A 12316-nucleotide genomic window follows, 5' to 3' on the forward strand; every position below is an offset into this window, starting at 1 on the left:
AGCGACCGAAAAAACTCACTGGTATTTCAAAACTTTAAAACGCAATTCTAGAGCCAATTTCGACTCTTTTCAACCCGAAAAAATTATAAGGCTGATGTTTGAATTATTATCTTTTAATTAGAACTTTAAAGGCCCTGTCTGTGGACATGTATTTTACCAGCTTCTTTTGGCTTAATACATAGCCCTGCTCCTATGAAATCAAAGGGAATTTTACAGAATTCAAACATGGAAAAAAAAATACAGGACATGCTTGCTAAACATTCTGAGGCGACAATTAAACAATTAAAACAGATTTCAACACAGATGGCTCAACTGATTTCAATGATGACGACTCTTGACCAATCATCACAGGTAGGCAATCAGAAGTTGGATCTGGTTATAGAAGACATAAAAGTCTTGAAAATTCAAACGATGACCACAAATACAGACATACAAGCAATGGACTCTTCTGCCCAAAAAGTCATGGAAGAATACAAGGATACAAAGAAGAAGACAGATGTTCAAGAAAGCAACCAGCCGGCGATAAAGAGATCAGACATACAAGAAATAGACTTTTCATTTAAAAAAGTCATGGAACGACGTGTGGATATAAGGAAGAAGAGAGCAGGTCAAGGAATACAGATTGAAGCCACGATGGAGATGAAGCCCAGAAAGAGTTATTTTTGGATACGTATCCTGTCTGAGGAAATGAGAGAGAACAAAGAAATCCTGTTCCCATACCTGACTGGTCTATTTCAGTTACAGAAGGAAGTATTAGACCATGGTTAAAGGATTGATTTAAACATGATTGCTGGATCCAAAGGCTTTGATAATGTGGACGGGTGGCATGGCTATTAATGATGTAGTGGAATTAAGATTAAGACATCATTTTGGGAATAAAGGGCTAGAAATTCTTGAGAAAAAAGACTGGATTGTTAAAATGTTTGAAGTGGCAGAAATGGCAAAACTCATAGCTATTCTAAATGAAGAAAATGACGTTCGGTTTCTGGGGGAATGGGAGGCGTGGATGCATTATTGTGAATATGAGTTAAAATAGGGAAGAATGGAAGAATATTTTCTAATCTGATCCAGAGGATTATTTTTGGTTTTTTTTATAATGAATAAGCATAATTATATTTACTAACAGATTATGGTTTTTTTTTATACAGGATATTGATAGTTTATTAAGATTAGATTAACTACGACGAGATGAACTTTTTATTAAGAGGAAGATAGAGGTGAAGGGGAAGTCAAAATTTTTCATTCCTTTTTTTTTCTTTTTTTTCTTTATTATATGTTATGGAACTATAACAACTTTAGGTTAGAATTGACATTTTATATTGTCATAGATGTTGTTTAATGCAATGGAAAATTTTTAGTATAAAATCCAATAAAATCTATATAAAAAAAAAAAGACAAAAAGAGTAAAATATGAGCTTGAGATATGACACAATAATAGTTGCCGAACATATACATTAATTGCCTGATAAATGAAGCTGGTTAATTGAAGATTACTGGTAAAGTACGTGAGATTAGAGAAGAATTTTACAACTATTATGAATTATTTATATCATGAGATATGAGTGTAAATGGTTTAGTTCTCTAGTGTACTCTAAATGCTTCGTACTTTGTTTTTTTTATTTTGTACCTCAGTACATGTGTTTTCATTAGATGCACGTAAGAATTAGTTGGAGAATTTTGTATAAAGAAAAAGGTGTATTTCCTACATGAAAACACAAGTTGTCTTCCCCCCTCCCTTTCTCATTATTAATATTTAATTTTGGTTTTAAAAGGGACAGGATTTGTATCCAAGTGTAGTGGGCCACTAAGGAACAGATCTTTTCCTTAGGTTTTTGGTCAGAAAAAGAACAAATCACTCTGGGTTGTTGTATATTGCTTTTCTTCTGAAAAGAAGCTCATATAGACATTAACTACCTTTTCAATCTGAGGTGACACTTGCATTCAGATATACCCTGGTGAATCAGTTGTTAGACTCCACGTATTCCTTTGACAAGCACAAATAATAAATCAGAATGGCATCACTTGGCCAGACTGGGGTATATTTTTCACTCATGTTCATACTAAGCCCTTTCTCCAAGAAGCTCAGGTTATGGAACACCTTGTCTAAAGAGGCCAACTAGCCACATCTTTCTTTCTGTTTAGGGAGCTGGTTGAAACTTCCCTTTAAAAAGGTGTTTGTGATTTAATTGATAATCAATGGCACTCACTAATGTTGAGCCAAAGTATTATGAAGGATAAGTTTCATGAAAAACTAGAGCCACCCTTGTGACCAGTACAGTACCCTTGCTCTCATTCTAAGAGGTTTGACTTTCACTGATGTCAGCACATCACGGGGCAGCCCATTCCTAAAGAGGGGTCAGAGCCAGTGTGACACCTACACCAGTTTGCGCCATGCAAACTGGCACGGATGCCAGCATAGGGCAACATACACAAGCTCCGGGGCACTGTGCAGCAGAGCAAGCTTCCTGTGCCTACACTGCTTCCCTGGCGGCGTATGTCCAGCACGAGTGCTTGCGCCTGCATCCTGGGAGGTGTTCTTGGGGTGTTTGTAGGGGTAGAGCCACCTTCAGGCAGCTTCCTAACCTCTTTCAGCTTCAAAAAAATCACCGTTTTGCAGGCAGCGAGATATGCCTGCGAAATCATGGCACAGCCCAGTGAAACTCTATGGGGAGTTCCACAGGGTTTTTGAAATAAAGTCTTTTTTTCTTTTTTTGGCTTGCTGCGTTGGCCTCCTCCAGCCTCCACAGTACCACCCCACACTCAGGAATGGACTCTAAATCTAATTAGATATATTTCATTATGATGTCAGCACATTCAGGGCTCACCCCTAAGAGGTTGAAACCACTAGAGGAAGAATTCAATTCCTCCTCCACTAGAGGAGGTCAGAGCCAGTGTGACACCTACACCAGTTTGCGCCATGCAAACTGGCACAGATGCCAGCATAGGGCAACATACACCGGCTCCGGGGCACTGTGCAGCAGAGCAAGCTTCCTGTGCCTACACTGCTTCCCTGGTGGCGTATGTCCTCCACTAGAGGAGGAATGTTACCCTGTTATGTTAAAAACAAATGTGGCACATTAAACGCTAACTGTGGACTGGAGCCAACTTTTTGTATCTGAAGAAGTGAGCTCTAGTCCACAAGAGTTTATGCCGAAACGAAATTCTGTTAATCTTTAAAGTGCCACAAGACTCCTGTTTATAGAGGAAGAAAGAAGCAGAAAACAAAATGGCAACTGCGGAGATGGAAAACAGAGACTGCTGATGGTTTTGAAATGGCATGAGATGAGTTACAATTAAGTATTTTTGTGTGTGGAGGAAGACTGGCCATCCCAAAATCACTGGTTTCTAGGCAAAAATTGAACCTGGAAAATGCTTGGTTTAGACAGTCCAATTTATTGTAAAGGTGACAGTCAGATTTATTGAGAGGCTTTACACTTTAATGTGGTTGTTTTATTCCACTGTGTTTTCCAGTGTTATCTATTTATTTTACTTGATGTGTTTTATTGTAAGCTGCTTGGGGGGCAGCACTGGAGTGCTGAATCATGCAGTGCTTCCGGGAGAGGAAGCATGAATCCAAGCTGACAACCACATCGAAAATAAACAGCCAGCAACATAGTTAAGGGTTCTAGGAATTGGGCCTTTCACAGTGCCATCCTATGCACCCATTGACTTCAATAGACTTAGAAGAGTATCACTCTACTTAGGATGGCACTGTCAATTCTATTAACTGGATTTTTTTTTTAAATAGTGAATTTTTAAAACTAGGGTACTGTTCTTAAGAACAGAGATATCATTGAGAATTGTTAGTGTTGGGGAGGATGGACTGGTAGTATTCCTGTAGGTATCTGAAATCATAACATCTTTTTGAAAGAGGAGGAGGAGTAGAAGAAGAGTTGGTTTTTATATACTAACTTTCTCTACCACTTAAGAAAGAATTGAACCGGCTTACAATCACCTTCCCTTCCCCACAACAGACACCCTGTGAGGTAGGTGGGGCTGTGAGAGTCTGACTAGCCCAAGATCACCCAGCTGGCTTAATGCGTACAATTTAGGAAACAAATTCAGTTCACCAGATTAGCCCCCGCCGCTCATGTGAAAAAGTGGGGAATCAAACCCGGTTCTCCAGATCAGAGTTCACCGCTTCAAACCACCTCTCTTAACCACTACACCACGGTGGCTCTCAGTGGTACCTCTACCTCTGGCTCAGAGGTAGTGGCTGAAAGTGTGAGTTATGAATCAGAAAGTTTCTGATTTGGATTCCACCTCAACCACAATTTCAGTCCTCTCTTCTGTTAAGGTCAGCTCTGCCTCCCATGATGTGCAATATAGGGATAAAAATGGGACTGTCTTAAATGGCTGTTGCCGTTATTACTGAGGTAATGTGTCTGAATTACTGTGAGTGCCTGAAATGTGCTGTTGCAGAAAATGCTGTTGTTAAGATAAATGTCAGTGCTGCAGTGCTTATTCAATTAATACAGTAAATTAATGTATTAAAACATTTCAATTGGATAAAAAATAGGCCCTTGTTATATATCCTATATCACATTCCTATGGAGACCTTATCTTATGATCTACTACAATGCCATCCCTTTAAGAGAGTTTTGGGGAAATTGCTTGGATCTATTCCAATATGGTTTCAGACCTGGATATGGGGCTGAAACAGCCTTTGTTGCCTAGGTGGGAGATGGACTGGGGGAAGGTGACCCTGTTAATTCTCTCAGTCGCGAGAAGCGGCGGTGCAGCCGGGCGAGGGCCGGGGCAGCCTCCCTGCAGCCGCCCCAGGCCGCCCTCGGCCGCGAGAAGCGGCTGCGCGGCCGGGCGAGGGCCGGGGCAGCCTCCCTGCAGCTTCAGGAGGCCGCCCCAGGCCACTCTTGGCAGCAGGAAGCGGCGTGGGCCCGGCAGCGGCAGTAAGTTCCCTCCTCCCTCCTCCCCCCTACCCTACCCTACCGTATTGACCCGCGTATAAGCCGAGTTCGGCTTTTTCAGCCCTTTTTTGGGGCTGAAAAACTCGGCTTATACGCGAGTATATATGGTATGAGGCGGGAGAACTGATGCCCCACCCCTTGGCCTCTGGCCTACAAGGTCCTGCAAGGTTCTGTCTTGTCCCCCATGCTTTTTAGCACCTGCATAAAGCCACTGGGAAAGATCATCTAAGCTGAGTTGTCACCTCAGCTCTATCTCATGCTTCCAATAGATCCCAAGAATGCTTTGGAAACCATGAACAAGTTCGCGGAGGCTAACACACTGAAACTTAATCCTGACAAAACAGAGGTGCTACTGGTGGAGGGACTTCTTGACCCAGGAAATGGGAGATTTCCTGTTCTGGGTTGAGTTGCTTTCCCCCAAAAGAGCAGGTTTATAGCTTGGAGGTACTGCTGGGCCCAGGCCTCCTGCTGAATAAACAGGTGGCAGAGGTGACCAAGGGCGCCTTTCACCAGTTTTGGTGACCCAGCTGCAGCCTTTCCTGGTATTGATCTTGCCACTGTGGTGCATGCTCTCGTAACATCTACATTAGATTACTCCAGTTTCTCTCTATGTGGGACTACCGTTGAAGACTGTCCAGAAGCTACAGGTGGTACAGAATACTGCAGCCAGAATGTTGACTGGAGTGGGTTGGTAGGGTCCATATAATTCTTGTTTTTTTCCATCTACACTGGCTCCCAATTTGCTTCCGGGCTCAAATCAAGGTGCCAGTATTGACCTTTAAAGCCCTCTATGGCTTGGGGCCAGCATAACTTACGAACCGGCTTCTCCCATATGGATCTACCCATCCACTCCAATCACCTTTGGAGATACTGCTTTGGGTGCCCCTGCCATCAGAGGCTAGACAGGGAGCAACCTGAAAAAAGGCTTTCTTAGCTGTAGCCAAAAATTTAGAACTCCCTTCCCAGGGAGGTACATCTGTCGCCTTCTATGTTTGTCTTCTACCAGCAGGTGAAGACATTTTTGTTTTGTTTTGCATACCCCCAATAGCTGTTACTGGCCCTCCTCCCCGGTTTTGGTGTTGTGCGTTTATCTGTTTTTATTGAATTATTTTATATATTATTATAAATGCTGTTCTAGTATTCAAATGTTTCAATGTTCTGATGTTTGCCCCCTGGTGGACCCTATTTAAGTGGAAAGGCAACATAAAAATGTTTTAAATAAATAAATAAATAAAAATTAACTGGGGGAAAAGGCCTCCTTACTGTTTCTACAAAATGTGACCAGTAATATTAATTGAAAACTGATGACTATTATTTCTCTTTCTGAGTGCAGAAACAAATTAAACTAGCTGATCAGAGTCAGGTTTGCAAACCTAATAGCCGTGCAGTGGAATTAAAAAATACCTATAGCACAATATGTGCTCTGTTTGGGTAATTTAATTATGGCTAGTTATATATCACTATAATTTCTTAATATGTAGTCTTTGCACAATAGAATAATTCTGCCACAGTACTGACAATTTTATATAGCCTCAGCAAGGGGCTGTCAAAAGAGAGCTATTTTCATTGAATTTCTAGTATTCACTTGCCTGAAGGAAGAATATCAATGAGGAAGATACCAGCTTTCCTTTTTAGTTATTCTGCTATATTGAGAGAGATTGTTTGAAAAAAAAAAAAACCACAACTTTCTTATGAGGGCCAATATATAAAATTAGAAGTATCCAGTTATAGGTTGTTTAAATGGTACCTTGCATTATGAAACTCTTGACTTACCATAGAGCCAATATGTAGGTGGTTATTTCATATATTATAGAAGATGATGAAGAAGAAGGGGAACCTGTCTAATGCTGTGTAGTCCTGGAACTACCGTATTTTTCGCTCCATAGGACGCACCGCTCCATAAGACGCACCTAGTTTTTATCTTGTTTTCCTCCTCTAAAAACTTGTCTTATGGAGCGAATGCCGGCTGGGTGCGTGCGCGTTGGGACGGCGCGAGCCGGCGTTCCCCGCCCCGATGGCCAGATGGGATGCAGGCAGGGCCGCACAGAGCCAGCTGGGCGTGTGCGCGTTAGGACCATAAGACGCCCCCCCCAGCTGGCCGTCGGGGCGGGGAAAGCCAGCTCGCGCTGGAACGACGCAAGCCGGCTCTGTGCGCCCCGCCCACCTGCCAGCTGGCCATCGGGCCGGGGAAAGCCGGCTGGGTGCGCTGGAATGACGCGAGCCGGCTTTCCCCGCCCCGAAGGCCAGCTGGGAGGTGGGCGGGGCGCGCTGGAACGGGGCGCACAGAGCCGGCTTGCGTCGTTCCAGCGCGCCTAGCCGGTTCTGTGCGCACATTCGCTCCATAAGACGCACAGACAGTATTTCTCTGCTTTTCACTAATCCTACCTAACTTGTACAGAACTAATGGTTTTAAGGATTCAGGAAAATGTGCTGTGCTGCAGCTAGTGCACAAGAACCTGTCAGGAAAGCGCCAGAGCTTTTGAAACAAAGAGGCTGTGCAGTCTCAAGAGTTTGTCTGAGACAGATCGTCCTCTAGACTGAGCTAACAGTCTGAGTTTATTTATTTATTCATTATGTCTTTCTCTAAGCTATATCTCCTAGGGATGTGTGTTTGGGTGTGTCCAAGCCAAAATTATACCCAAAATCAGTTGTTTTGAGTCAGCTCAGAGATACCCAGATGACTCAAAAACTCCTGAAGTTCCAGGAATAATGAGAATTTATCTCCCAGTATTTTGGGAATATTTTGGCATTTTGAGGAGACACAGCAGTAGGTAGGGAAAGAGAGGAAGCCGGCTCCGGAAACAGTTGTTAGGTCTGTCTTCTAATTTAAAGGGAAAAGAGACTTTGACTAACAGCTGTTGGTCAGGTAGACCTGGCCTCCACACATGGCCCTTCAGATTTAAAAAGGGAAAGGGCTGAACTTGCCCAGGAATTACCATGCTGGCATTTCCCCTGCTGACGATTTCTCCCTGCTGTCAGCACTAGTGGTGGCAGAACCAACCCCACAACTGGATGATGGCTGGCGGGCTCCTGGATGAGTCGTGGCTGTCATGGTGGCCATTCCTTTTCTCTGCCACCAGGGTAGGGTTGCCAACTTCCAGGTACTAGCTGGAGATCTACTATTACAACTGATTTTCCCAGCCGAGAAAATGGCTGCTTTGGCCATTGGACTCTATGGCATTGAAGTCCCTTCCCAAACATCGCCCCCCTCAGGCTCTGCCCCAAAAATCTCCCACTGGTGGTGAAGAGGGACCTGGCAACCCTACACCAGGGAAATTCTTTTATATGTTTAAATCAGCAATTGAATAGCGGTATATCAATATAATAGTACAGTAATATGTGTGCCAGGTTTTCTGAATTCCCAGATTTCTTTTTTTTAAGTAAGTCTCCAGCCTCTTCCTTGCTGAGATATAACGGAAAAGGCATATCTCTGCAACAGAGGGAGCTGCAGATTTACTAGTGCATACTGTTAATAACTAAATGCAGTGCTGGGGAGGAGTGGTCTCGGACAGGGCTATTATCATTTTCATGAGTTAGATGAAGGCTTAAGAAAACCTTAATGGACTCTGCCTAAGCTTTAGCTGACCCAGGCCATAGAATTTACAATAAGCTCAGGGACTGGGTTAGTTCCCTGAGTCCTTCAACAACAAGAAAAAACTTTGTGGTGTACAAAATGTAAACTTTTGTGGAGGTGGGTAAAAGCAGATTGAAAAACTGAATTGCATTTCAATGAGACAAAAGTGAAAATGAAACTTAAAAGGCTCAGCTCAATATAGAGCAGTGGTTCCCAATCTTTTTTTGACCAGGGACCACTAGGACTTTTTTGTTCGGTGCAGGGACCCCAAGGTTCAAAATAAAAATTCAGAGAATTTGAAAATAAACTTTAATCATAACTGTTAGTTAAACATTAAACTTAGAATAATATTTGAATATATATATTTTAACTTTTAATTGAAAACATTAAACTTTTAATTGAAAATATTAATTTATTATGAGTTTATAACTTTGTTTCGCGGACCTTAATTTAGTTCTTGCGGACCCCTGGGGGTCCATGGACCCCTGGTTGGGAACCAGTGATATAGAGCTATGGTTTATTGATCCAACGAACATTTGTCCAGATTTCATAACAGTTCTGTCCATTGAGGGTGATGTGAAATCATGGCTCATAAATCGGAGCAGCTACCCTAAGGCAGGATATATTTTATGTAAACAATCTACTCGTCATATCCCGACCTTTTCTTGATAAGGAAGGAGCATTTGTTAGTTAACTTCTTTAGGTAGCCTATTCCATTGCTCAGCTGATCTTACAGTTATCTCTGTTGAGCTAGATATGCTATTTGATGTCAATGATTCTTTTGAAAACAAAAAACAACCCACAGGACATTAGACACAGTGTTCTTTGTGACTTCTTCTGCAGTCCGTCTCACAAGGTGTTATCAGTAACAAATAGTCTGGCCTTGAGTTTTGTTCTGTCTTGGTTCATTCCAGAATCATGCCACAAAATGCTACTTTGTCAACACCCAGTGCTGAGCATTTGGGGGGTCTGGATATGTTGAGCTTCTTTAGGCTTGTTGTTTCTATAACAGCAGCCCTTCCCATAAGCCTTATGGCAGCTTGCTTTTGATACTGAGTAGTTCAAAGGAAAAAATAGGAAGAAATTCAATTGAAGTTGTACAGGAACTTTAGGTCCTGGCCCAGGACATTTGGAAGTGGGCATTTGCTGTGATTCACACATATACATCAAAACTGATGGGCATTTTGCTAATTTTATGGATCACTGTTTAGTGTTGTCATTTTAAGCTCTCAAGGTTTGTTGTCACCATTGGTTTTCTATTATTTGTTTATATTTGTGTTATGGATTATTTGGTGTTTTTTAATAGTGATATTGCTGAGTAATGTGAAATGTCTGCAGAAATATGCAGAGTTTCGGATTAATGTCAGTCATAATGTTGTATGGGAGTAAATGCCCTCTCAAGCGATGATCTCAGTTTTTGTTTGATTTTCTTTAATTGGGGAGAACTATTAAGCACTTATTTTGGCACCCGTGTGTATGTGTTTGACTCAGATAAGGAGAAAAATACCATTGAAAAGAATGAGAAATCCAGAAGAACATTTGCGCAACTCCCAGATTTGCATAGGAAACACTTTTTGGAGGTTATACTCATAGAGAATTGCTAAAAAGCAATTGAGGTTTTTCTTAATGGGAAGGTTTTATCCTTATGTTCTTTTTTTTTAGTATGCGAGTTAAAGTAATATATTTATTTTTAAACCCTTATATAATGGTAAAAGGCTGCAAGTTTTATTTTGTCCTTGGAAACAATCTCCTAGTATAGTAGAATTTTGGTCTTGACCTAATTGCAACAGAAAATTACTTTGAATGGGAACACGCTTTTTTAAACTCCCCTTTTGATCCTTTATTTTGTGTTTTGTGTATTTGCAGTGCAGTTTCGAAGCTGCGAAGGAAGCAGAAAAGTCCATTTTGAAAGCAGCTCACCAGCAGATTTTAGAGTGGGTAAAGATGGCGTAGTATATGCAGCTAGAAGCTTGAAGCTTTCTCCAGAACCTATTAGATTCCTACTGTATGCTAAAGACAAAGAAACCCAGGAACAGTGGGAAGCAGCAGTGAAACTAATTCCTGAGCCAGAAAATACAGAAAAGGTAAAACATTAAAAGCTGCCTTTGGAGTTACGTTGACTGATAGGTTTCATGCAAACACATTTGGGGTTAATGGGTAATTTAACATATAAATAATTGTACCACACTCTTTAAAATAACTTTTCTTAATCCATTAGTTTACCTTAGAAAGCAGGGTCTGTTCAAGCATTCCCAGGTTATTTGCGCTGGAACTTTATTTATTTATATATATATATATATCCAAATTGAGATTTGCACATATATATACACACACACACACACACACACACAAATTGAGATTGGACGTGGTCATTGTTTTATTTTAAACTCCTTGAAAGCATTACAGTATTTATTGAAGCTGTTAAATATAACCACCAAACAAACAATTTCTTGCTTGGACCCATCAATCAAGTTTATTATCTTGGAACTGCGGATTTACAGCAGAAGCAGGAAAGCATTTCTGGCAGGGAATATTGGCTTTGCTTTGGCCTTCCATAATCAAGTTGGGGGGCGGGGGGTTGTGCATGTGTGTAAATTATTCATGACACCAGTGCTGCTTTCAAGAAGGAGGGTCTCCCTCTTGTGGGAACTGCTATAAGTCAAGCTGTAGAGAGAGATTAGTTAGCCTTGCTTTCAGTGTGAAATTAACATGCATACCTTATGTTGCCTATTATATTCCTATCAGTTATTTGCTCACCTTTAAAACCTTTTTAAGAATCCATAGATGTAACCCCAATAAAAGTAGCAGTTACAGGTGTAAGACTGAAAAACAGATTTGACTTATTCAACAAAGCCTGTAATCTTCCCATGCCATTAGATGAGAAAAACATAATGATCTTGAATTTTATTATGAAGCAGCACATGATTTCTCTTTTGAATAAGGTAACAACCTAGCCTGCTCTTGAACTTATTCAAGTGCTGGTCTAGAAAACCATAATGCTAGCATTCTTGTTGGACAGGTTTCTCGCTCCAGTGTGGCATACTCTTCTCTCCCACCAACATGGGTGTCATTTGACTAAATCTGCCCCCTGCACTGAATGTATAGAGCTGCAATAGATGTTACTGAGATATTTCACAAGGGAAAAAAATCCTGCAGGAAAATGCTGGATCAGAAACTGAGGAGCAGGAGTGTCAAAAAGGGTACTTTACAGTTACCTAAATGTTCCAAGTTGTTGATGACCATTCTTTGAGACCTGTAGTCACTTGCAGGCACACAGTTGGCTGCTTTCTGTCAGGCTAGGATATCATTTTCCCACATTTTACACCCAAGCCAAAACACACACAGCCATGGATGGCGGCCCCCAGGAGTCTGATAAAGCTCTTGTTTTTGTTCCCATCCTGGACAGTAAGCATCAGACATAGGAGTGTTTTCAAGGACCCAGCAGGCTGCAGTACATAAATTGGTGGGCTATTTGGCGTGGTGGAGCACAAATTATCTCAGTCCAGTTCTTTGTCCTATATTCTCATCTTACCAAAAGTATCATAGCATGGAGCTTCTGCACCAGAAATAGCCGAGGAGTGGGATGGCTGAAGAGACAGTGCTGAAGAAAGCCATGCATCCTGCGGCTCTCTTTCTTAAAACACTAATTTACATTCAAATCCTGTACATTCAGTGGGACGTTTCCCAATAAATGCCAATAAATGAACTTAGTAGTTGGAACTTAAGTGTTCCTAGCTATTCTAATTAAGGTGCTTTTTGTGGAGTAGTCAGGATTACTTACGCATAATGGTCCAAACATCTGGCTGCCATGATGTTG

The 12316-nt window shown here is 41.5% G+C and overlaps 1 protein-coding gene across 1 annotated transcript in view; it reads left to right on the forward strand.

The window, feature by feature from the left end:
* Positions 1-12316, forward strand: part of CDH2 (cadherin 2) — a 153413-nt gene that overhangs the window by 103711 nt on the left and 37386 nt on the right. Inside the window, exon 3 of the mRNA XM_056854997.1 lies at positions 10366-10583. Within this exon, the coding sequence (XP_056710975.1) occupies positions 10366-10583 (218 nt within the window). The remainder of the gene's footprint in view (positions 1-10365; positions 10584-12316) is intronic.

Source organism: Euleptes europaea, chromosome 8 (genome assembly GCF_029931775.1).
Source record: "Euleptes europaea isolate rEulEur1 chromosome 8, rEulEur1.hap1, whole genome shotgun sequence".
In the NCBI taxonomy this organism is placed as follows: Eukaryota; Metazoa; Chordata; class Lepidosauria; order Squamata; family Sphaerodactylidae; genus Euleptes; species Euleptes europaea.